This window comes from Crocodylus siamensis, chromosome 10 (genome assembly GCF_052110815.1).
Source record: "Crocodylus siamensis isolate JL-2025a chromosome 10, ASM5211081v1, whole genome shotgun sequence".
Classification (NCBI taxonomy): Eukaryota; Metazoa; Chordata; order Crocodylia; family Crocodylidae; genus Crocodylus; species Crocodylus siamensis.
Genome location: NC_143404.1, coordinates 28311494 through 28338602, shown reverse-complemented (window position 1 = coordinate 28338602; position 27109 = coordinate 28311494). Strand labels below are relative to the sequence as shown.

Here is a 27109-nt window from a genome sequence, read left to right as displayed (position 1 = left end):
GTCCACTTCCAGGTCTGCTGCTGAATGTGCTGGAGAGCCCCCCCCACTTTCCTGTGGGACACTCCATCTCCCCAGTATCACAGCATTCACGAGCCACCTGGTGCCTTGAGGTATGTAGAAAAAACATTTAAAACTGTCTATATCCAAATCGCCAAATCTTTCTGAATCTCTCCAAATCGATTCGGAGATTTCCAAATCAATTTGGAGGGATTAAAGGGTCTCCTGATTGTATTTGGATTTGAAAATTCGGCCACTAAATCGGGCCAAATCTCTGCTGAATCAAATCAGGGACCAAAGCTTCACAGAGCCCTATTAACTACCCCATTACCACACTGAAGTGTTAGAACTTCAGCAGCTTCACATGGGGTTTTAACAACTACGGAAGGACTCGGTTAAAAGAAGTGCCTTGTCATCTTTTTTTAGTGAACTTCATGTATAAAAGGTATTGTATGGAGTGAGGATGCTATTTGCTTCTCTCTCGCTCCCTCTCACGTGCTCTCTTTCTCTTGGTGGGGTGTTATATAACATGATGTGGGCAAAAACCTTTCCCTGGGACCTAAATAATTGTACGGAATTCTGTAGAGATTGTGTGGACAGTATTTGCACAAAACATCTTGGTAAATATTTTTAGTTATCTAGTGCCATAAATTTTAGTATGATCCTGGATTTGATGATTTGTTTCTTTCTTTTTCTTGCCTTTAAGGTAGCAGGCAAACCAAAGCCCTTATACTTGAAAAGACTTGTTTTCACTGTTTTTGTATTTTTGAGGTTAACCCCAAAGTTCAGCCTCTCTTTATTTGGTAATTACAAGATTAATGAATTATAAACCTTTCCTCTGCTTTCAGGCTTCTCAATGCCAATAAGATCAACTGCCTGAGGGTAAACACGTTCCAAGGTCTGCATAATCTCAACCTGTTATCTCTTTATGACAACAAACTACAGACCATCAGTAAAGGGCTCTTTGCACCTCTCCGATCGATCGAGACTCTGTGAGTATACAGGCAACTGACAGCTCCCCCTTTTCCCCAAAGATTTTCCTTGTCTTTGTAGACACTTTTCATCTGGCATTAAGACAATTCTTAAGAAACCCAAGGCCAGTAGCTTCTCATTTGTGTCAGAAATAAAAGATACAAAAACCAGTAAAATACAGAATTGATTCACTACTGCCAAATACTACTGGGTTCTGTCTTCCTTTCTATCATATAAATGTCCTAAGTGTATTAAATTATATAAATGTTTCATTCAGGGACATTTAGTGGTTTTCTATAAGAAGGGCTGTAAATATATGCATTTAACTATGCACAATATATGCACTGCAGACTACCTGCATTCTAAAATATTGCATAATGGTTTTTTATAAGCTAATGTATTCAATATTTATCCCTATGGAAGGCTAACATAAGCTGTACAACTTGTGAGTGTGGAAAATATATTTAAATGGACTTTCCAGGTATGGAGTAACTTCGTATCACTGCCAGTCATTAATCCTTCTCCCCATGTAAAAAGATTAATTTTTAATATATATCTATCAGTTATTTTATTTGAGTCTTTGACCATTAGCACATAAAGCATTAGGACTGTGAGAGGGGTCACAAACCCCTTAGTTTTCCTAAATGCAAAACAGATATTTTGTAGGAGAGCTCTGACAACTTGCACAAAAAAGGTAACACTCCTCTACAGTACAGTGGTGGTCACATTTACAAAAGGTTGCTGCACGTGCACGCATGTGTGTGTATACATATATCTACATTGCAACACTGAAAATGCATTTTGTGTATGCATCTGCTCACCTAAAAACCTAAAGTACAATGATTATTTCTAGCAATAGGCCTCAAGGAACCATAAGCATAAACATAATTTGTCTCTAATAAATGGCCATCATTTTTGTTCCAAGCTGTGGAGACTTTAATATAAACATTTAAACAATATGTATATGCATGTGTCAGTTTTATATCTCTAGAAAGCAAATGCATATACATAAACAGGAGAGAGAATTTAATATAAAGAAGTTTACTAATATGACTCTGCAGCAAATAGGAGAGGTGCATACAATCCAGTGATCTAAGTAAATTAGATTTAATGAATCTGATAAATTTTAAGCTACAAAAAATTGCCTCCCAGATTTTGTGACTCTTTAAACAATTATTAAGTCTTTTAGGACTCCTATAAACATGTAGCAAGGCTGCTCTGATGTGCTGTAAATCCAGCATATCAGAGCAGACTCGATTAACCAAGTCTTCTGGAGTGTGGAAATTAACGCGTTCCAGCAGCCTCCAGTATCAGGTGTTCTGGCATCTTCGTGTTGAAAAATGGTGGTGGGGCGCTTTAAACTAAAGTTTGTATAATGAGTTTTAGTTCAAAGCATCCCACCACCATTTTTCAGTGTGGGGACGCTGATACATGTAATGCTTAGGTGCTTTTAATTAGCATGATTCACTAATTAAGGCACCTCTCCCCCTCCCCTGGCCACCTCCTGGAGCATGTCTATAACAACCCTTAGAAGGGGTTATTCAGCTGTCATTGCATCCCAATGAGGCCATCTTCTATCACATTTCAGGTCATTTTCATGGTGTTGGTATTCTAGGTGACTGCAACTTTCTGTCTTTTTAAAGCACTGAGCAGGTCCTATTTCCTGGTCATAGTGTGTGCTCTGCTTAGCTTTTGGAATTTCCAAAACCCATGTAAGGCTTACTCCACATCCTCAATGCAGCAACAATATTTACTTTTTTAAGCTATTTCCGTCAAGCATTTCTTTTTCTCCCCATTCTTCATACCAGTTTGCTTTTGCTCCCTCTGGCTGCCACAACTCTGTTATGTTTGTTTCATTAAACTGCAGTTCCTAAAAATACCTGGCAATAGAAAACAATGTAAGTTTAGTATGGGTGGAATATGAGATGAAAACCTAAAACCATACATACATAAAAACTTAGGACTCTTCAGAAGAATTTCCTCCCATCTGCTTAGAAATAGCGCTTTTCCATACTCTGTTCCCCCATCAGACTCCTTGACATTTTGTCCTTCACCCTGTGAAGAAAATAGGAATTTTGCCATTGATTTCAGTAGAAGCAGCAGCTTATTCAGAGAAAGCCCTGAAACCTCGTTTACTTTCTGTTTTGCTGAGACCAACACCAAGGAAAGACAACAACAGAAACTTTGGGTTTAATTCTGGGAGCCTGAAGGGAAGAGTGGGGGGCTTCTACCTACAATACCTATAAATGATCCAGGGGACCGCTAGCTTCTATTCTATTCCATCCAGGAAGAGCACAGACCAACTGCAGATGCTTCCTCAGCCTAATGAAGGATGTTTGTACCCAAAAGCTTGCAAAGAAGAATTTTCCCAATTATTTTAGTTAGTCTAATAAAAAATTTATCCAGAGAACCTTGTCTGCCTATGTCCTTGACAAGCATGGCTACAACCTATACCCCTGGAACCAGGGGACTTTTATCACTTGAGTTTGTATGTCTGGGAAAAAAGGCCTCGCTATAACTTGAATTTTGAATTGGACTGGTGAATTTCACAAGGACTTTGGTGAAATATAAACTCATGGCCTCTTTTGCATGATCAGCCTGTCTTGAAAAGTAAAAAATTTCAGGTCCAGAAGGAAAGAGATGCCAGAAAATTTCTATTAGCGTATGCCAATATAAATTTTACTCTTGGGAGAGAACCTCCTTCATTTGTGGCTTTACCTGCTTATTCAAGGCCTTCTCCTTTACTTATTCATATTTTGATCCCTAAGAAGCTGAGCTGGTCAGTAAAACTTCTTTTTAAACAAGGACACAAAGTATTCTCTAAAGTCAGGTGTTTCTAAAAAGATGCATTTCTATTAGAGTACATCATGTCAGACTTTCAAGAGAAAACACTGGCCTTTGTAGACAGAAGGTCTGTGTCCTTTAAAGCAGGCTTTGCTATATTAATTTTTGTTTCCTCTGAGAGAGGACTTGCAGCAGGCTTAATGAGCTACGAAATACGATAGCTCACAGAATTTCTTCCATTCATGTGTAGCTCCATGTGGCTTCCGCTAGGCCTCGGTTTTTGGAAGCTTATTCAATTACTCTACTCTTCAGGTTTGCGTTTGTGAAAAACAATGATGGAATACAGTGTCACAGGTCACTTCTGATTAAACATCCCATCCTTCTTGCAGACATTTAGCTCAGAATCCATTTGTGTGCGACTGCCATTTGAAGTGGCTGGCTGATTACCTGAAGAATAATCCGATAGAAACCAGCGGCGCTCGATGCAGCAATCCGCGTCGCCTTGCCAACAAACGAATCGGTCAGATCAAGAGCCACAAGTTCCGCTGCTCAGGTAATTCATTTATCTAGGCTGTACTGCACTTTCAATTCAGAAATAAGCAGGTCCAGAGAGCCTGCTAATCAAATCTGCAGGACAGTGTTTGCTATAATGGATATTATGGAGCATCTTTTAAAATTAAATTTGGGAAATTCAGTTAGTGCTCCAGAAAACTGATTACCTTATGGATTAAAAAAAGAGCTCAGTCTGTAGCTTGGCTTCCTTCTGTGTCTCTCTCTTTCTTTAGTCTTTGATATTTAACTTAAAAAATGCTGGATTATAAAATGTGTAAGAAAAGCTGTGAAAGATGTAGATGAATCAGTGGATGTATTGGATGTGTATTGGGCAAAAATCCTAGGGTCCTTGTTCAGGCAGAACTTCCATTAACTTCAGTGGGAGCTTTGCTTGAATAAATAGTAAAACTAAAATCCAAATAAACTAATGTACAAACAAGGAGAATAACTTTAATGATGAGACCCTATAAAACTGGCAGTGGACAGCTGTACCCAGGGGCATGGGGTGTATAGCCAGAGAGACTGAACCATATGAATAAGTCTTTGCCCTCTATAACCAATTTCTGCACACTAAATCCTCATGTTAGTGCTTATTCATTCAGTCAGCCCTGCTGTTGAAGTCACTTGGATTTCTGCCCTTTGTAACAAAACTGCCCTAAAGGTTTTGTCCTGAGATGTTGTTATGTACTGTGTGTAAAACTAATTGATGATCCTGAAAATAACCTGGAAAATGAGCATACCTAGCTTACCTCTTCCCCCTGCATCTCTTCATAATCTATACTATTAGTTAATTCCTTTCTCCAGATACTAACAAAGGGACATTATTGCCTTGTGCAGCATATATTAGCAGATTCTGCTTGTTGGTGTGAGAGCTGAGCTGACTGTGTATGTTTCAGAATTACTGTACTTCTGGTATGCCATGGTAGCAGACAGGTTTTCAGTGTAAGAAAATCTGTTACTATATACTGAGAAGAAAAATGACTGTCATTGATGGAATACCACACAGTACTTTCTATAAAAATTACTATCATTTTTGCCTTTTTTCCCCTGAAAAACCACCGTGATTAATTGTGCTCCTAGTGGTACAAGATTGATGGCACTAGACACAGATGCAGCATGAGACTGAATGGCTGCAGCCCAAAACAAGCCATGGTGCTTTGTGTGTCTCAGCAAGCAATATGCTCAGATAAGCTATTCTTTAAGAGCAAAATAGAATAAAGATAACTTCATTTGCAATCAGACTGTCTTGTAAACAGTTGTTAAAGTCTTCAAGCAATTTTTGCTATGGGCTGAAGAAATGCAATTTAGTTCCACTCTGCAAACATGGGATGTTTTAAGTTGGGGATCAGGTTTAGGCTCCTTAATGGTACTATAGCAATAAGTCAGTAATTTTCATCTTTAAAGAAATTTGAAATAAGAATGGAAAAGTATGGCTCAGTTATTTAGAAAACAATGCATGATCTATACCTAATCTGCCATTGTTGTTTTGATCTGTCTTTATTAATAGGAACGAGCAATGAACGTGGTTTTATACATATAGGAACATGCATCTTCTGCATAGTGATATACCCCATAGGAAAAAATTGATATAAATTGTGAAGGGAAGTAACACCAATTCACAAAGGGTACTGAAAAGAATGTTTTGTATGGGTTCTTCTCTTGAGCTCTTTTTCAAATCTTGTTTCTTCAGTCCTTCTGTTTCTGCCCTTACTTCCCTACTTTAGAATATCAAACATACCTGAAAAAGGCATAGAAGTCTAGCTTTCTTGGTAAGTGGCTAAGGGGAAGAAGGCATGGATTGTGCAGATTCAAAATAAGGGTTTAAGCTGACTGAAAGCTAGTACAATTGAAAAGCTCAAGAGATTTGTCCCTGTTTGTAAAATCTCCAAATGGCCATAAGCATCATAGATCTGTACTCATTATGCCTTTATTTAAAATATAGAGAGAGTTTTTGCAAGTTCATCCCTTCTGCAAATTTGATGAATCATTGCTTGTAAGCTGATCCACAGTACCTTCAAGCTGGCGGCACCTGTACCTAACCTGCTCAACTTCCTCCTTCATTAATTTTTATTGTTTCAGACTGACTATGGTGCAGAAAAATATAATTTTCCACTTTCTTCCCTTTGAGGAATATAGTTTCATCCTGGGCTTAACCCAATACATCTTCATGCGGCAAGATCAAAAAGTATGAGACCTTGTGTGGATAAAGCAAAAAACATTGGCATGCAATGCATCTCCTTTCCTAGGTACAGTCCTGCATCATCTTACGAATGTGGTGAGAATACTTAGTGGCCTCCCCATATATTTTCGCTGATTCAGTGATCCTTGCCATGGCTCTCTCACACATCTTTTACTTAGTGAGGGAAAAGAAAAGTTGTTTCTGTTGTAATTCTACAATTATACTTTCTTGCTCAGAGATAACGCAAGTAAGGTCATATGGAGTTACTGGTATTTTCATTCCATTTATTTAAGTCCTTTAGCACACTTTAAAGGTCAGCACATGAGCTTATCCATGGGGGAAAACTGGTAAAAATATTAATAGTTCTTTTTGGCAGCTGGGGTGGAGGAAATCCCTGATATTGTACTCAGCTGGCTGGATCTGAATCCTGAGATATGTAGAGAATGCCCAACCCTGAGGTCTGTGGGAGTTACAGGTGTCAATATTGTTTAAGATCACACCCATGATTAATCCTCCTTCAGTGCACTTAGTACTTCTCCAACCAAGCAAGAAATGGTCTTGTCTATTTTAGATAATCCACTAAACCTAATCTTGAAGCAGAACAGATATTTTTTTCTTTTCATTTGAATTCTCCAGGACTTTAAAAAAAGGGTGTTTTCAGGAGGGATATGAGTGGAAAAACTGATGTAATTTGGCATCAGAGGCAAGGGGATTAATTGGGGAAGGAGAGATTTAAAGGGGGTGGTGGGAGGACTCCAAGCATAAAGTTGACCTGGAAGAAGAAGTAGGTGAAAGGGAGGATAACTGAGTTGTTAACAGGGAAGGGGAGGGAAGAGTTTGGCAGGAAAAGTAACATGTTGAAATTTTTCCAGTTTTGGAGTTCAGTGGTATCAGGGTATCATATGGAGAAGTTCAGGCAGACAGAAGAGCACAACAGTAATCTTAGATAGTTAAAATGGCATACAGTGCAGGAAAGAATTTATGGCAGCTTTTTTTTTGACCTAGTACTTTGTTCTTTTCCCCGCCCCTCCACTGCCATCAAACACCACCAGGCAGGACCCTAACCTGAAAACAGTTAGGAATGGTTAGGGAAGAGGATTCTGTGCATGTGGTAACAGGTAGGTAATGCACCTATTTCCTTTTAAGAGGAAGATTGTAGAGGTATTGTGCCATGAAATGAAGGGACACAAAGAAACCAAGACTAGTAGGTATACTGCCTGCTAGGTTTGTAATTTTAAATTTTGCTGCATATTAATTTCTCCCTTCTTGATATGCATAGAAACCATTTGCTCCACACCCTCCACAACTGTGAAGTATGGAGCTGCAAATCAGGAACTAGATGAATGGGGCAGCCAGAGAAGTGCACTCTAATGTACTGTTTTCAGTAGGAGCAATAAGGGAGCATGATGGTGATTTTTCTTTTCTTAGCAGCATCTGCCTACTATCCACTGAGGATCCAGTAGGACTTGCTACTTCCCTTAGTAGTGATGGAGGATAGAGGAAAGCTCTTCTGTCTTGTAGTGTTCGATTACGTGAACTACGCTGCAGTTTTGTTTTCTGAAGCAGCCCTGGTCTTTAGGGGACTGAGAAGGTATCCAGCAGCAGATTGTGATGTCTCTGTAGTAGCTCATTGTCACTTCAAGAGCTGGTAAAATCCTTGATTACTGTGTGACACTGATATATACAATAGCTGTTGCACAGAGTTGTCCCCTGCATTCACAACTCTTGTTCTCTCTCTGGTAGATTTGTGTTTGTCGCCTTTTTTTGTACATTTGAAAACTGATGAAAGTCCCACCTGTCCTGCTCCCACAAAGTGGTGTTGGTGATAGTCAAAGCATATTTATCTCTAAACATTTCATATCACAGAAGCTTTACTCTCTTACCCTGTGGAAATACAAATTTGTTTCCCAGCAGGAGCCCTAAGAACTAAACCTGTCCCCTTCTTCCATTGGGCACATGTTCTAACTCCCCGATTTTAATTAGGTGCTAAGATACAAGATAGTTCTGTAGAAAACAAACAATAGTGAACAAAAGGAGGAGGACACTGGACCATCTGCCAACATAACTCTCTTCCTCCCAGATTCTGCCTCTCAGTAATTCAATCCAAACTGAAGGCAGCAGCTCTGATACAGATGTGGAAAATGGAGTTAGAAGCTACTTCATATTTAGGGATAGTTTAATATCTCCTGTGTACAAGAGTTATCCCCTTTATGCCTTGTCATCAGAGTAGAAAATGATGTGTCTGAGAGTATTTGGTTTCATTTATCAGGAACAGTGTCAAAGACATTTAATAAAACCTGTTCATGATATTTTAATCTGTCTTTTTGTGTCTCTGTGTTCATATTCAGGTTCAAAGCAATAGTTTTGGTGGTGAACAGATCCAGATTTCTTGGACATAATTGCCAGGCTAGAGATTATTTATGATTGGGGTAGGTTTTTCCTGGATGCTACTTGTTAACCTCACCCTTTATGCCAGTGGTTCTCAACCTTTTTAGACTACTTGCAGCACTCCTCAGAAAATGTCCCCTCTTAGTTTTCACTTCCTTTTTTGACAACAGAAAAATAATATAACAATTTTTCTATTGTAAAGAACTCAAAAAGACCACAGTAGCTCAGATTGTTTTTAACCCTGTGAATTCCTATTTGAAATCACTGGGTTTATCTTGTGAAGCATATTTACATGCCCAGCAATATAATGCTGTACACTGGGGTACCATAAAAAGATCTCAAGGCAACCCAGGGTGCTGTGGTTGAGAATCACTATTTTAAAATATGGTCCCATTTCAGTCTATGTAAACTGAGACAAAAATCTCTTTGCCTCAGGACTGGACCTTGTGTAGTGAACTCTACAGAGGGGACAGAGCTGTCTTGTGATGAGCACAGAGACTGGAATTAAGATTCTTTTCCAGTAGCGTTGCCAGGAAACTGATACACCTTAGATAAATGACTTGTTTTGCTAAGCTTAGGTTTTTCTAGATGTAAGTGGTTCTAATTCCATCTGTAGTGGAGCCATATAAATATGTATTTTAAAGTTTTTCAGATCTTTAGATAAAAAAATGCAAAGTAGTATTATTTTGTTTTTGTTTAAAACTCATGCAAGGTAAGTGACTATAATTAACACAGGTATACATGATTTATCCTATTTCAGTGCTCTCAGTTGCTCTCATAATTTGTAAATCTCCATGACACTTTCTTTGAAAATTCCCCCTATTTTTATTATGCAAGGGTTTTCATTCACATCCTGTGTATTCATAGTCTTATCTTCAGTAGTCCTATCTTTCTTCTGATGATAAATGTTGATATCCCCATGCCTAAATCTGCCTAGTTACAGTGTTGCAATAACACCTGCTCGGGGATTTGCTGTTCAGTCTGTCCTTATTCTGCTGGCCTCCAACAGCTCCAAGCTGGAGGTGGAGACTGAAACCTGACAGCTGTTATGTTAGCCCTTACTGTACTTGACAGTGCTGGGGATTTTCTGGAACTGAACAGAATGCTCTGAGGCCTAGTCACATTTGCAGAAAAACTAGCCTGAGGCCAGGCTCCTAGTACTTCTGTTCACCGGAGCTTTTGCTTGAATGGAGCAAGGGAGAGAATTGTGAAATAGTGCCATATGATCTGGGCAACTGCAAAGTAGCGTCATGGGGATTTCTTGTTTTTTGCTGCTGCTTCTGCTGCTCCTTTTTTTTAAGATGAATTGAATCTGCTGTCTCCTACCATCTCTTCTGAAAAAGGCAAATGAAACTGCAGCTGAAAAAGCCTTCAGAGGTGTTAGGACATAATGAAGCCAAGAATGTTGTTTATTGTTACTTGTCACTGAATTCGCTGGAAAGAAATCAGAGGGGAAAGGGAATTATAAATTAGTCCAAGTGAGCATTCATATTAATGATATCACTATATACATTTGTTTTTATAGAATGGGAGAGAGGCAAGCAAACTTAATCTGAGTGCTTCTTCAAACTTAAAACATTGATGTCTTTGTAGCAGAGTGTAATTGTCTGTTTTCCAGTTTAGGTGCATACATGAAACTACACTCTACCATCTCTGATGTCTAACTATGTAGAGAGATAAAAACATTACTGATATTGGCTGTGACCAAAGATAATTGATTCCCTTTTACTCTAGAAATATTACCAGGGCACCCCTTGCAGTTACTAGAAATAATGGCCACAAACTGACAGAGAGCAAATTTAGATTAAATTAAACATCAGGAAGAACTTCTTCATGGTAAGGGTTACCAGAATCTGGAATAGGCTTCCAAGGGAGGTGGTGTTCTCCCCTACCTTGGAGGTCTTTAAGAGGAGATGGACAAGCACTTGGCTGGGGTCACTTGACCCCAGCGCTCTTTCCTGTCCAGGGCAGGGAGTCAAACTCAGTAATCTACTAAGGTCCCTTCTGACCCTAAACACCTATGAAATCTATGAAAGTTTTCTACTCTGCATTGTAGATATTGGCTATAGGCCATCTGCCCAAAGAATATCAAGTCTATGTTAGAATAAGTAGCCCTATTTGCCTGAGAGCTATTAGTAAGAAAGTAAAATATAAAGGTATCCAATTAAATATCTTTTTAAGCACAATCTTCATCTTTTAGATCATAGTAATTCCTTCAACAGAAAAAAGAAACTACCAGTTTGTGCAGAAACTGCACAAACAGAAAGGGGATGGACACTGAGTTCTTTGCAACCCAGCCAGAGTTTGGACTCTTGAGGCTGGGCCTCAGCCACATTGCCACTGTGTGTTATGTTGCTCCCCAGAGGTATGAGCTTAGTGCCTTTTTATGCATGCAGAAGTCTATTTAAATAGTGGCAAAAATTAAAGGGACATTGGCATAAGGCAAGCCACCCCACTAAAACAAATGCAGTAATATTTGAGCTTGCATTACATCAAAACATCTATTGTCAGGTCTGATACCTAAAGACTGTGCTGAATTGTTACAAGTTCATTGGAAAATGTTAAACAGACCAACCGCAACTCTTGTTTGTCAGACAAAAATGCTGGTTCAAAGGCAACTGCTTACTACAGGTTGGGTTCAACTTGATCAGCAGATCATACAGTTTGACCCTGATAAAACATCTAACATTATCTATTAGAACTGGATAAAGGACAGCAATTTGTGCTTTTCAATATTTCAGTTGCAAACCAAATTTTGACCTTCTGTATCAGTCTTTGCTTTTTAAACACTTTTCATAAACTTCATTTTGTTTTGCAAACATTACATTTTGTTCATGCAGAAGCTCCTGAAAAATGTGTTTTTGGGATCCTAATTTGATTAATTTAAATTGTTTAACTAAATATTATGAGACAACAAAATTGTCATTGAGCCAAAGCAGGACTAATAAGCATCCCTTGCTTTCCTAGTCCATTTGACCAAAAAGGTTCCTGTTTTCCATTAAATTTTTGCCACAGGCTGTCACAAACAGAATTGCCAGAAATTGCCTGTGGAAAGTGATCCTTGTGATCTGGGACAGAAGTTCCATAAACCGGTTTGACATAATCAGTTCAGTCTAATACTGCATCCATCCAGGTTTATCTTAAACCAGTTTTGGCTATTTTGAAAGTGGTTAGTGTGCACTGACCTTCTCTTCTTTTACAGGCTTAAACCTGTTTTTGATCACTTAAACTGGTTTATATGCAACTTCTGTCCCTAGCTTTCACTTATGGTATTTTGGCAGGCTTTTTCTTCTCTTCATAGCTAGCTCTTGTTCATTGTGCTTGATGACTAGTGCAGACAGTTATAAAAGAGAGCAATACTTAATTAACACAGTAGAAGAACAGGTCTTTGTTCTGTGTTCCCAAGAAACTTGCCAGAAAGACTGGAATGTGACTGTTCCCTTCCCTAGTAGGACTGAAAGTGTTCATTCAGAATACTTAGTTTGACATTTGCTTAATATTGGAAGCTATTACACCAAATAATAATTTAATAGAGATTAATTCTTTTGCTTCTTGTTTAACAGAGCAGCTTGAAGTCTGTGTCTGGTGGGGGTGTGGGGATTATTCCAAAAGCCAGAGCCAGAACACACGCACACAAATAAGCAGGAGGTGAAATAAGAGTATGGGACTTTTCAGCCATCAGAGCTAGAACCTTGGAAATCATTGGCAGGAGCCCTGGTATAGAAGCAGTTTATAAATATGTCAGATATTAGGCCTGTACGAATAGGGAAGTATTCGATTTGGATTTGGCCAATTCGGAGGACAGTGATTCAATTTGGAGATTTGTATCACTACCCCAAATAGATTCAGTCGAATCAGCTTTGGAAGATTTGGTGCTGATTCAGAAAGATTTGGAGATTCGGCCTTAGACTATAATGGGGAATCACTGAAATACCTATAACTTTGTCATTGTGGGGTTAATTTGGATAAAAATTGCAGGGATGGTAACCCTGCTGAGGCTATGAAGTCTTCCAGGTTTCAAGGAAATATGTGTAGGGGTTTCTGGGAAAGTGTACCTTAAGCTCCTTACAGGCAAAACTCATGCCATGTGACTGTGTGTATTAAGGCACAGAGAGGTGAAAATTGCGGGGATGGTAGCCCCTGTTCTCACCCTCACAACTTCACTACAACCACTAAGCCTCAGGCCTCTCAAAGATCTTACAGGTCTGGGCTTTCCCCAACCAGGACTGTGCGGTGGCTGGAGGTTATGGTGCCTCCTGCTCCTACCCACCTTTCACCAGGAAGGTTCATGGTCCTGGCATTTCCTGGGGCTGCTGCACCACTGGCAGTTCTACCCATGCCTCCCTACCCTGGCAGGGTGCAGTTTTAGGTCATACCCTGAATGATGTGGAGCCTTCTCCTCCCCATATTGCCCCAGCCCTTATATCTCCAAGTTCTTCCTGGCATGGGAGCTCAGAAGGGACATGTTCTTCCCCTGCTGGCTGGTGAGAAACTAAACTGTCGCCTCCAGCTCTAAGAGCGGGGCATTATATGGCCACCCTCATTAGCACCTGTCCTGCCACATACATAGCTTCTCGTGCGGGCAAAAGGGAGGCCTGCCAGGTTTCAGGCAGAGTGGTGCAGGGGTTTCTGTGAAACTACACCTTGAACTGCTGAAAGCAAAACTTGTGTCACTTGTGTGTGTTAGGGGATGTAGGTTGTAGCCATGTTGGTCTAAGGACATGGCCCAGACAAGGTTCTTAGGGTGATTCTGATATATTTTATTAGACCAACTGAATAGTTGGAGAAATTCTTCTTTGTAAGTTTTTGGTTTTAAAAACCCTTTGTCAGGCTGAGGAAGCATCAAGTTGGTGTCTGTGTTGTGTGCTCTTCTTGGATGGAAGAAATAGTGAAAAAGCCAGAGGCTGGCATGCAATGCAGGCAAGGAAGCCAGTCAGTGAAAACGGAAATGGAGGAGTCAGGGGAAGAGAGAGGCAGGCTTGGGTAGGGGAGAAAGGGGAGGTAGCAGGTAGAAGTGGAGAGGTGCCTGAGGAGATGGATGTCAGATAGGTGGTAGTGTATCGTAAATCCAATGTCTGTATTGATCCATGAGTTTCTGTATCCAGGCTGATTAAGTGAAGTTCATAGGTGTGTCTGTGAGAAGTGGTAAATTCAAACAAGCACTGAACCTCAGTAACCTCATCACCAGAAGCCAACTCCCTACAGTCTAAAACACACTGAATGGATCCAGACCATGCCATGCCAAGGCACGCAAAACCTGCCAACATATCTCCAGTACCCCCACAAACTGTGTACCAGATTCTATCAAACACAAGAATACCCAAATACCTGTGGGAGCACATTTCTCACAAAAAAGCCACTTTATCTACAGTCTCTCAGTCCTGATCCTCAAAGGGAATTTATAAACCTTTGAATCGGGCTGAATTTTCTCCAAATGGAATCAGCAACTGAAGCTTTGCACACCCCTATCAGATATAGATTCAGTTCTTATGGATACTTTGTGCTACTTTGCAGGGGTTATGAAAGATAGTTAATGACATTACAATAGCCTAATTTTTTCTTTTGGTCATATCTCTGGCTAGAGTTCAAAGTTTGTGACAGCTTCAAAGTGTCAAATTACCTGATTCAGCCACTCTAATTCACTCTTTGAGAGAATCTAAAAGCCAGTCTGGGGCACCTTTTTAGTCATCCAACTAAAAAGAAAGCTGAAATGCCACCATGTGAGTAAAGCAACTAGTCAAACAGCTTTAGTGGTGACCAGCAAGTACACTGTTACTGTAGTTTCCATGTAGTCCACAAATTGAAAATGTAGCCAGTTTACAAGCAGTTCTGTAAAAACAAATATTTTTTATCACAATAAGTACAGTTTCCAGTAGTTCATCCAGCTCTGCTACTTGTCAGGCGTGTAAAAACCCGTACTCTGTTCTGCAAAGATGCAGCAAATGATCTATATTGACACTGCTCTTTTCTGGCCAGTACAAACACTTTCCAAAGGAAAACCTTCTTATCCAAAAAGGCCAACACCAGCTTTGCCTGAAATCCAGTGGCATGCAGCTTGCCTTTGTTCAGGACAGATCCACTCTCATCGCACTGGTTTGCTAAGCCTTTCTTCTGTACATGCATGTCTAAGAAGCACTCAGTGTTGGCCTTGCTGTGCGCTAATGAAGTCAATATGCGCGTCATGCTGAGTTGTAAGTAGCCAGGTCCAAGGGTTACCTCAGAGTCAGGAGAAGCAGCTGAGGGGAACGTGCTGAGCTGGAGTATAGGGAAGCCAAAGGTGGATCAGCCTGAGAACGAGGTTGAATCTTGTTGCCTATATGCTTCCTCTTCTGGACCAGGGGGTTTATATTGCAAGGGGTGAGGAGTCAGTTGACCCTGACTAGCCACTCTGGTTGCACGGAGTGGGTGTAACTAGGCCCAGCTGGAGGGTTCTGGCCACACGTGTCCACCCCAGTGCTCTGCTGAGGAGGTGGCAGACCAGGATGCGTGGTTGTGCCCAGCAGGCTAAGGTCTTCACTTCAAGGGCACAGCCTGACTTGGAGCTTTGCATTAGTGGAAGTAGAATATGACCCCCACTAATTACTTATGAAAGCTCCAGCCTAAATGGTAAAAAAGTACAAGGATGAGTTATAAGAAGTTCAGCTCCAGGTTTTCTGTTTCCCATGGAAAAACGAGAAGAAAATGCAGATTTCCCCTTTTAACTGAGAAAACTAGATTTTACATTTTAACAGAGAAATACATGGATTTTCAGCTCTTGCAAAGAGCCCTCTACAGGCTGGCAGAGTTCTAGGCTGCAAGGGGCCAGGGAGGAGTAGGAGAAGGGCAATTAGCAGGGATCTTGGTTTTCCCTATACAAAAAATAACAAATTCTCTAATAAAACCCCCAAAATATGTGATTAAAGGCTCCCCTGGCCCTGCTTGTGCCATTCACTCCCCAACCAAAGCCCCCACAGGCCTACTGGTGGCCCTCACTCCCCCCTCCCCAACCCCCGTAGCCCTGCTAGTGCCCCTCGCCCCCCACCCACAGCTTCTGTCCCCCTAGCCCTGCTGGAGGGGGCCCCCAGCTGCCAGGGCTATGGGGACAGGGACCCAGGTCTGCAGCCCCCTGCCTCCAGGTGCCCTTCCCCAGGGCCTCCACAGCCCAGTGGGTGCAACCTAGCTCTACAGGGAATAGTGGAGCTGATCAGGAAAGCTGCTTGGCACTGCAAGCTCCATGCTGCCCTGGCAATGCATCCCCTGTGTGCATGGCTGCAGTGAGGGCAGTGGCGCAGGGTTGTGACCCTCACTATGCCACGCATGCACAAGATGCATCACCAGGGTGGTGCAGGGCTTGTAGTGGCAAGCAGGTTTCTTGCACGGCTCCACTGTTCCTGTAATGCCAGGTCACACCAGCTGGGCTGCAGAGGCCCCAGGAGAGGGCAGCAGGGTGGGAGCCTGACGCGCAGCCTGCACCTGCCCCTGCCCTGCACACATGGGGATGTGGGTCCCCCCTACTGCATGTGCAGTGGCGGGGAGCCAACCCCACTCCCCATCCCCTGGACAAGCCACCTGCAGCCCCATCTTGCTCCCTACTGGGACCCTGCAGATGCACATTGCCCGGCTGGGCAGCAGCCTTAGTCCCAGCCCTGCCCAACTCCTTCCCTTCCTCCCTATGGGGGTCTCAATCCCCCCCTGCCTTCCCCACTCCTCCAGCTTACCTACAGGAGCTGCTCTCCAGGCTGCCTGGCAGCTATGACCTGGTACATGCATGTCGTACCCCTTGCCTGACCACCCTTCTCCCACTCCCTCCCAGGCCCCTGCAAGCTGAAACATTGCCCACCTGCAGAGGGCTCATTGCGAAATTGCAAAATGTGTGTATTTCTCTGCTAAAAGGAGAAATCCATGTTTTACCCTGGTAAGGGGGGAAATCCATGTTTTACACCATTTTTCTGTGGGAAACGGAAAACCTGCATCCCTGGCAATCAGTCAGGAGGCACCATGATCATGTGCACATTACTGCCAGGCTGCCTAGAAAGCAGCTCCTGCAGGTAAGTCTGGAGTGGGGGGGGGATAGAGGCCCCCTTAGGGAGGTAGGCAGGGAATTGGGCAGGGCTGGGGCTAGCTGGGGTGGTGCAAGGGGGTTGGGGCCCTGGACCAGAACACATGACCGCAGGACCCTAGCAGGGAACAGAGCAGAACCACAGATGGCTCGTCCAGGGGGCAGCAGGGATGGGGCTGGCTCCCCACCATTTCACACACTTCTGGGGAGGCATGGGGGCACATGTCCCTCTGATGTGTGTGGGGGGTGGAGACAGGGGTGGTGTGGACTGCAGGATTGGGCTCCCTGTCCTGTTACACTGCCCCTGGGGCCCAGAGGGCAGGACCTGGCATGGCAGTGGAATGGGGCTGGGCATGGAAGCTTCTTGCTGCTGCAAGCCCACACCCCCCTGGTGAGGTATCCCCTGCCTGCCTGACAGCAGCAGCGTTAGTGGTGCAGAGTTGTGCCTCACTGTTGCCAGGTGGGCAGGGGGTGCTTCACCTGGCAGCACCGGGCTCACAGAGGTGGCACTGAGCTTCTCCACCTTAGCCCAATCTTCCCTGCTGCACCGCATCCTACCTGCTAGGCTGCAGATGCCCCAGGGGGAGGGCAGCAGGGCAGGGAGCCCAAGCCCACAGTGGGCAGCCCGCATCCGCTCCTCCACCTCTCATGGGCTCTGCTCCAGCCATGGTCCCCATGAGGGAAGGGGAGTCAGGCTTTGCACTTCAGTCCACCACAATAGCCATATCCCAGCAGCCAGGACTCAGGCACTGCTGTGGGGAGCAGGGGGCTGCAGACCTGGGTCTCTGGCCCCACAGCCCTGGCAACTGGGGGCCCCCTTCAGCAGGGCCTGGGGGCTGTGGGTGGGGAGTGAGGGGCCTGGACCTGCATCCTGGTGAGCTAAGGGGGCAGGAGGAGCTCTGATTTTCCATGATAAAAAAGCCAAAATCAAATACCAAAATTTATAGGTACTTAAAATGCATGTCGTTATAGTGATTGAGGCACTGGCAGGCTTCCAATTTGTTTTAAAATTGTAATATATCAATAAAATTGTGTGTTTAATTGATACCGGTATATATAGTGGTGTTTCATTTTGATCGCGGATTTTGGATTTTTTAAATCAGAGAATTTGTAACTTTTAAACAGAGAAAACAGGTTCCCTGCATATCATAAATATTACATAAAACAGCAATAGGAATAGGCTCATTTATGTCTTAATATATAATTATCCTTCGTTGTGTTCTTTTAAAAACAAAGACAAATGATGATTACACATGATTATTGTCAATATACCACATGGAGGGGGAATTACATTTGCAAGAATGTCTTGCCTAAACTTCCAATTCACAATTTCCAGTAACTTCAGGGAATTGCATTTGATTATTTGAAGTCATACCTTGAATACCAAGCTGAAAATCCTGTATTGCTAGTATGTACTCTGGAATACTTGAGAACATCATTTTTACCTTCCAGACCTATTCTTTAAATGGAATCAGGAGATGTTATATAAACACTTCCATTATATCTATGGAAAGAAGATACAAGAAGAAAGTTAATGGCCTAATGAAGATTAGAACAGATAAAGCACTTAGTATGTTATTGTGGCTCCACATACTTGTCCCATGTACTGTCAGCACTTTTTGGAACAAGCCATTTGCAATCTTTTGGTTGTGTTTTCTGTCACAATAGCACTGCCTTTAAAATCTCCTGGTCCTGATTCTCATACACTAACAGATTGTGCTATAGAGTATTCTTACAGTTATAGCATAATATGACAACCTCTTGTACTCCAGTTCCTTCTTGCATGGGTCAAGTGGACAGCAGCTCTCAGTGAAATCTCCAGCTTGTGCTTCTCCATGCTGCTTCCTCTCAACGCTCCTCTCTCTTTGGCACTGCCTAACACTGACTCTGGCTGTTAATGGGGTTTTCCTTTGTGCTTGATCTAACCATGTGGTAGAACAATACAAATTGAACATGGTTCTGTCAAGCACCATGGAAGGCTGCATACTTTCCTGCAGCATGGCATGCTGGGATACTTCTGCTGTTTTCAGAAGCATCAAAAGGTGAGAGATTCCCTTGTTCTCCCAGGAAAAGTGAAAAAGGTTATTTGTGTTCTATAACGAGACCAGTGTGTAGCTAAGAGGCTGACTGTGATTTGGAGGAAAAAACTGTGAATCGTAGTGTGTGGAAATGATTTTTCAAAGAGCCTGCATGCCAAATAGCTGTTCCTAAGTAACTCATTTGATTAATAGCTAGTAAAGTGAACAAATTGGACATCTCATTGATGAATTAGATTAGGCTTTGGCTTCAGTGACAGTTCTGGACATACCTACAAAGATCAAAATTCATGTACCCATAATTAGCTAAAGATATTGTACATTGAGTAATTTGGGTTAGAGCCGTCCTCTGGGCCATACTGCAGGATCTCTGTGTTGGAAACACTTCTGAGATTTGATGTCTGTTGCTCAAACATAGTTTTGGAACTAAACTAACACATATTGAAGTGCCATATCTCTAACCATCAGGAGGTTGCATTGCAAGAGAATTTAAGGGAAGTTTACACCACAAATCTTATGTCTATTAAAAGGAAATGGAAAATAATTTCTAACCTGAAGGTGATATTGTCTGTGATAAGACCTGAAGACTGAATCAGGTTATTATAGTTTTTCTCGATCTGATGCTTGACTCTGACATTGGCAAGTCAATTTGCTCCTCCCTGTCACAGCTTCCCTGTATGTAAAACGAAGATAATGATAAATTAATTTTATAAAACCTTGCAAAGAAATTCACTATCAGGGTAGCCCTAAATTTTGTACTGAACTATTATAGTCTAATAATATGCCACCTGGAACATGGCACAGAGTGCACCCTCAACAAGTTTGCAGATGACACCAAACTGGGCAGGGGAGTAGTAGATACGCTGGCAGGTAGGGTTAGGATTCAGAGATACCTAGAGAAATTGGAGGATTGGGCCAAAAGAAATCTTATGAGGTTCAATAAAGACAAGTGCAAAGTCCTGCACTTGGAACAGAACAACCCCATGCATTGCTACAGGCTGGGGTGGTACAGGGGTTACAGTGGACAATAAGCTGAATATGAGCTAACAGTGTGCCCTTGTTGCTAAAAAGGCTAATGGCATACTGGGTTGCACTGGTAGGTGTGTTGCCAGTATGTCAAGGAAAGTGATTATTCCCCTCTATTCAGCACTGGTAAGGCCACGTCTGGAGCACTGTTACCAGTTTTGGGCCCCTTTACAGAAAGGAGGTGGACAGATTGGAGAGAGTCCAGTGGAGGGCAACAAAAATGGTTGGTGGGCTGGGGGACATGACTTAAGAGGAGGGGATGAGGGAACTGAGCTTGTTTAGTCTAGAGAAAAGAAGACTGAGAGGGGATTTAATAGCAGCTGTCAGCTACCTGAAGGGGATGGAGGATGGAGCTAAATTGTTCTCACTGATGGCAGATGACTAAACATGGTGCAATGGACTCAAGTTGCAGCAAGGGAAGTTTCTGTTAGATATTAGGGAAAACGTTTTCACTAGGAGGTTAGTAAACCACTGAAACAGGTTATCCAGAGATTCTGTGGAGTCTCCATTCTTGGGGGATTTGAAGGCACGACAAATCTTTGGCTGGGAAGATCTAGTTGGGGATGGTTTTGCTTTGAGTAGGGGTTGAATTAGATGACCTCCTGAGGTCCCTTCCTACCCTGATGTTCTATGAGTCTATGGTTCTTTGTATAGGAAACTTGGTCAGGACTACTGACTTTTTTATGTTCTCTGCTGTTCTGATTTTCAGTAAAACATTTAGGATGAAATTTTACTGTCTCCCCTAATTTAGGGTTCCAAATTTGAGAAATGTGGGTATACAACATTAGCAGCTACTTGAAAATTCTGCATTCCTTTGCTTTTGTTGTGTGCCTGCTTTAAGACATTGTGATATCGGGATGCTTTCAGGTGTTTATAAAAGCCTTTTGAGAATGTCAGATAAAAATGCTCTAATAAGAGCTAGTACTTCAGTTAAGTGCAGCCATTCTGTTATTGCCTTTGGCAGTTCCTGAAAATAACTTTAAAAGAATTAAGTTTTAATATTGAAAATTACCATAAACACTCAAAACACATTTTACATTCAGGCTAGTTCCACAGGTCTCCCATATAAAATATGCACATACTTTTAGGTATAAACAAAAAGTGATTTCATGGTTAGTTTGAAATGAGTAACGTCAAAATATTTCTTTTGTATTGGCTTTTCCTCTCACCTATGTGGTTCACCAAAGTTGCCTTTTTTTAACAGAGGAATAATATTTGCATGTTATGTTTAATTGTGTTTCTTGAATCATGCTGTATCCACTCAAAACTCTGTGGTAGTATACTGACAAAGTATTGCATGTAGGGATGGATATACACATTTAACTAGTTCTGCAAGCAGATGGCTGGATTTCATATTAGTTTCCCTGGTGGGAATAACTTAATAGAGCAGCCACCTGTCCAAGTGATCTCAAGGCTCGAATCAAATAGTAAATTCTATCTAGTCTTTTGCAGCTGATTCCTGCTGTCTTCCAGTCTAATGGATGACTGACTCCTTGATGAGGATGTATATGTTATTTATCACTTTCGACTTCATGCTTTCCTGATAACTCTTATTTAAATTCAAAGAAAGCCTTTTGCTTCCTTCCTCTCCTGCTGTGCAAGAATGGGGCTTCACCTGTTCAAAGCATGGAAGTGGTGGACTGTTGCCCAGGCTGGATGAGTTTCTAATGCAGTGTAGGTAAGGAAGTTTTACACAGTGAGAGAGTTGGAATTTGAAGAGGCGTAGTCACATATGGCAAATTTTCTTCCTATTTGTGCGAAACGGTTTGAGAGAGAATGTCTAGAAATTAATGCCCTATGCCTTTTCAAAGCTACCTACGCCTCTGTGCTCTGTTTTCCATTCAGTCACCATCTCTTCTTTGCCCCCATGACACTGAGCATTATACATGCACTAGACAAACTGTCATACCTAAATTAAAAGCTACTCACTACAACTTTGAGAGCTATAGCTATTCTTCTGAGGGGTGGAGTGACAATGAAAATTATAAATGCAAGTTTTAAGAGGTTACTTTGATAGATTCTCAAACCTTTTTCTGATCACTGCTTAATTCCTCGCTATTGTTTAATATTGGAATAAGTTGTAGTACAGCTGACAATAGTCCTATAGTTCTAATGATTTCTGAGCTAGAATCTTATACATTGTGTAGGGTGGAATTATTTCCACAGGAACCATAAGGAACCAGAACTGCTGTTTTATGGACTGACAAAAAGAATAACTGGATTTTATGGCCTGGAGCTGTAATGTTTACTTGCTGCGATTTTAACCTGGGCTACAGTTACAGAATTTTCAGACCTGAGAGTTGGTTGTTTTTGCTGAAAATTGCAGAATTTAAATCCTTTTCTAGTAGCTATTAATAAAAGCCCACTAGCATGTATAATAGGATGTTGCTGGCTTTCACTGAATAGGGTTGCAGATGTCACATGGATTTCCTTTAAGGTAACATAACAGCCAGATACAACTGTAAATGAATTTACTTTTGCAGCCAAGTGGTGACTTGTCTTTTACACAGAATTTAGCACCATGGGTTTTTTACTACACAAAGTGTATGTCTTACTTCTGATTCTTTACCAGTTTGAATTTCCATTATAAATGTATCAGTGGGGCTTTAACCTGTTTTTATGATGGTCAAAATGTTATATTACTGGGGGAACTTGATTTCACTAGATTCATATGCGGAGAGAATATGTAATAATTAAAATGGTGGTGTCATTGGATGATTTTTTCTACTCCTCTTACAAATAATGATGTTTTTTATCTGTCTGGAATAGCAAAACAGCATTAAAATGACATCATCTCTCTTGGCTTAGTTTTTAGCTTTTACTGGTGTTTTTAGAATCCTTTAAAATGAACTTAGTCCAGTCACTCTGACAAAAGTATGGCCTGTTTGAATTAGCCCTTTTCAACTAAATAATTGTGGCAGTGACAAATCCATTTTACAATTGCAATCGACTTTAAAGCCCTAGAAAATTTAGAAATACTTTTTTTGGTTATTAGGATCATTGGGCATAGCAAATTGTTCCAGAAACATTTTTGGTGTTCCCATAATGAAATATGAAGTGAGTGGGCAGGTATTGCATGACTGGATCTGTCTTGGCAACCATTTGATCGTATAAATATTTATTAATAATTTTGGCTCCCAAAAGCATAGAGATCAAGTTTCAAAACCCTTATTTGAAAAAACTGCAAAGTACAGATTAGTTCATTGAACCTAATTGGAAAAGCATTTCATTAGAATGGGTCAAAAAAATAGTCAGAGGTCTGGCATTTGCTATATAATGGCACATTAGGGAGTGATTCTCATGGAGTACAGTCTCTGCCTACCTTGATTAAAATGAAAATGATTTAAACTACCATTACCTTCAACTGCTATTTGTTTAAAGAAGTTAATGAAGATATTTTAATTGTTGCAAAATTTAGTAGGCTCTTTTACCCATGCTTAACTCTGGTTAGTAACTCCAGTAGCTGAAATCTTTAGACCGCTTTTTAAACATCTTTGCATAAAATTACTTGATCTAGCTTACTTGATGCCATCATTAAACAAATCTTATGTTGAAGTGAGTGCCGTGTGACTTAGGTAGGTGTCCACCTCTCTAGACTTTTGAGTGTTCCCCATAGTGCTAAGTGGAAGTAGGTAAGTTACCTTAACAAGGATGCTTATTAGACTGTGAAATAAATGCCCAATGGGAAAGGGGAAGTGAGGAGCCCAATTTCTAGTGCCATTTTTAAAGGAACTACACAAAACACTTTGACGTATGCTGTATGGAGTAACACTTCATGGATTGGGGATAAGCACGACTGAAAGGCCCGTTTCAACTTCTAATTTTTGTTATTATTAATTGAAAATCTGTTTACCCAAATACCTTTCCATCATCCTACAGGTTCAGAGGATTTCAGAAGTAAATTCAGTGGAAAGTGCTTCATGGACCTTGTCTGTCCTGAAAAGTGTCGCTGCGAGGGAACAATTGTGGACTGTTCCAATCAAAAACTTAGCCGATTACCCAGTTACCTTCCTGAATATACAACAGACCTGTAAGTGCTGCCTCTTTGAGAGGTGGTTGTAGGGGATGCTGCTCTAGAGTGCCTCGCATATTTTCTCTAATTTTTGTCTACTTGACCTCTCAAGAGCCAACATTCCTGTTTAAGATATGGTTTATTCTTTGGGCCTACAACTGTGCTCATGGCTGTTAAATAATTGATTCATTATATTCAGAGGTGTCTGCACAAATCAAAAGATGCCATGATTCCATCTATATTATTAATATGCCCATTTATAGGCATCCAGTTTTGGAGATCTTTTTGGCTCAAAATTAAAGTATGAAGTTTAACGTAATATAAGACAACATAGAAGGTTATGCCATATCTTCAGTATTGGGACTTCTTCTGGCATAGTACATGCTTTAAACCTTTATTGAATGTAAAGTAATTTATTTATATTCACTTGCCTTGAATAGGGGGAAAAAAAAGGTGTTGCCCAAATCATTTATAGAATAAAGAACCACACCACAGCATAATAGTGCTGGTGTAGAACAAAATCAAATTAAACATAACCAAGTGAGAGTTCAGTGAGGGAAAGAATATAGCCTCGTACCCAAGCCATAAATCTTCCCTCATAGCCCTTGCTAACAGTCTTTGTAGCTTGTCTAAAGTTCAGGATACCTATGCCAGGGTATTTGCAACCAAATCATGGTAAGAAAGTCACAGATCTAACTGGCCACATAGAAAAAGCTCTGCAAGCTATTCCTACTCGTATACCATTCATCTGAGGTAGCACTTTGGAGAGAAAGATCACCCAGGTAGGTAGGGATCTAAACAATATAAGGCTTGCAGTCCAGCTAAAAGCAGTGCCAGGCCCTGCAATTTGGAAACTAAAGGGAATAATGCTCCCTACTTCATCACTGATTGATTAGATCATATATTAGACTTAATGCCACACCTCTTAAGGAAATTCTGACCTTTGAACACAAATACTTATACATGCTTAGAAAGGCTCAAAGTTTTCTGTGGTAGGAAGCTCCATAGGTGGTAGATATTGGGATGACAGATAATATGACAGATGTTCTTTTGTTTACCCTAAAGTCAGAATACTCTGTGCAGCTATTTCGAATGTTGTGGAGAAATATGTGTAGAAATCAATGAAGCATTAAGTGCCTTTTTTGTTTGTTCTCACCAGGCGTCTCAATGACAATGATATCTCAGTTTTGGAAGCAACTGGACTCTTTAAGAAATTGTCCAAACTAAGGAAAATGTAAGTCCAAGTGTTTGTCACTTACATATATTATAAACCTTCTACTTGGTACTGCGAAGAAGGAAATGAAAGTTCTGGTTTAGATATTAAATCCATCCTGATGAATATTCTGCACAGGTCATCATGGCTACAAACCCAATTGAAAGATCTCTCATTTGAAAGGATTTTTCACCAAAAAAGTATCATAGAAAGTATCTCTTAGTAGATCTTATTGCTGACCTTGCGCAAGTCCCCTCTGTTACTTCCACCTGATCCAGTCAAACCAGTTTTTGCAGAAACTGATGTTTCTGTCTATTACACAAATGCATTCAATTTTCTCTCTGACATGTTACAACCCCCCCTACCCCTCTCAAGTCATTTCAAGGTAGGTGGGGATCTATTATCTAGATCCCTACCTACTTGGGCAAGCTTTCAGGGTCTGGCATACAAGTCTGGCATGGATCCTTTACCTCCCTTCTAATCCAGCCAAAGTATCAGATGTTGTTTATTGCGAATAGTGGACCTCAGGGTAGAAAGGGAACATGGGTAATTAGTCATCTCAGTAAGCCTAGAACTTCATGAAATATACCAAGTAGTTAGGATAGTGCTCTGAGAAATGTAGTAACATTTGCCCAAGGACCTGATACCATTAGGGGCCCTAGCAAGTACATTAAGCAAATGGGGCTGAAAAAAATAATTGTGTTGTATAAAACTATGTAAAAGTTGCAAAAAAATTTCAGGCAATCAGACCATCATATTTTAGTTATTGAAAATAAATGTGATGATATAGTTGGACTCATTTCATTTGAGTCTTAAAGTAGACTGATAGAGCAGCTGTCCTCCTTGTGCCATGGATCTGTAAGGAATGAGGGCATTTTAGCAAGCCTGTGTTGTTATTCATAAGTGTAGCATGAAGCAGTTATGGTTTTTTAAGAGCTTGTTTCCTATAAAGCAATAAATCCTCAGTGCCCTATTCTTGGCAGGAGATAAGAATGTAAGAGTACAGGTGCAGTTCAGATGTCTGGATTCTGGCAATGAGACGTAATTGTGCCCTACAGTTCATAATAAAGTGTTGCCTCATATAGATTTTCAATAGCTGCCTTCTAGTAGAAAACTCTCAAGCCACCCTTATTAGCTGGGCTACATTTTCCCCCTTACTTTGAAGGCCCCTTCTTTCACATTATGAAAGGGTTGTCCCCATTCTGAGGCTGGGATTTTTGAACCAAGCAGAAATTGGTACTGAAGACCATTGCCTTGTTTAAAGCCATTTAAGTTCCGAGCAAAACCTCACTCAATTTCACTTGGTTCCTTAAAGCATGAATCAAATTTGATTGTGCCACCTCTTCCTGTAGTTTGAAAACTGTAGCCATTCATTGTCATAATAGACATAGAAGCATCCATAAAACAACCAGGCTGCCGGCAAAACGGCTGGAATCCAGAGTCCTGCAGCTATGAATTCTGTGTGCCAGCAGTGTCCTGTGGGATCAGGATCCAGAGTCTCCCAGCTGTGGGGTGCTGCCAGGACCCAGAATCCACAGCTGTGGGACCTTCTTTTTATCCCCTATGTATTTTTTAAATACACAGGGGGTAAAAAGAAGGTACCGGGTAATGTGGGACCTTTGCAGACACAGTAGAAAATCTGGTTGCCACACCAGACAGCAGAGCTAACCTATTTAACAATTTCTTTGCCTCCCTTTTTCTGAGCAGGGACTGGGTCACCCCCCACCACCGGGACCCCCATAGGTTCCAGGGGAGGCGCACCCAGGCCTAGGGGCAGAGAGGACCTAGTCAGGGAACTTCTGGAGGGACTGGATGTATTTAAATCAGCTGGTCCTGACGATCTCCACCTCAAAGTGCTGAGGGAATTAGCAGAGGTCATTGCGGGACCCCTGGCGTGGCTTTATGAGCACTC

At 41.4% G+C, this 27109-nt stretch overlaps 1 protein-coding gene across 1 annotated transcript in view; it reads left to right on the top strand.

Moving 5' to 3' along the window:
• Nucleotides 1-27109, top strand: part of SLIT3 (slit guidance ligand 3) — a 946021-nt gene that overhangs the window by 704667 nt on the left and 214245 nt on the right. Inside the window, exons 13-16 of the mRNA XM_090064655.1 lie at nucleotides 846-989; nucleotides 4143-4306; nucleotides 23852-24002; nucleotides 25144-25218. Coding sequence (XP_089920781.1) covers nucleotides 846-989; nucleotides 4143-4306; nucleotides 23852-24002; nucleotides 25144-25218 — 534 coding nt within the window. The remainder of the gene's footprint in view (nucleotides 1-845; nucleotides 990-4142; nucleotides 4307-23851; nucleotides 24003-25143; nucleotides 25219-27109) is intronic.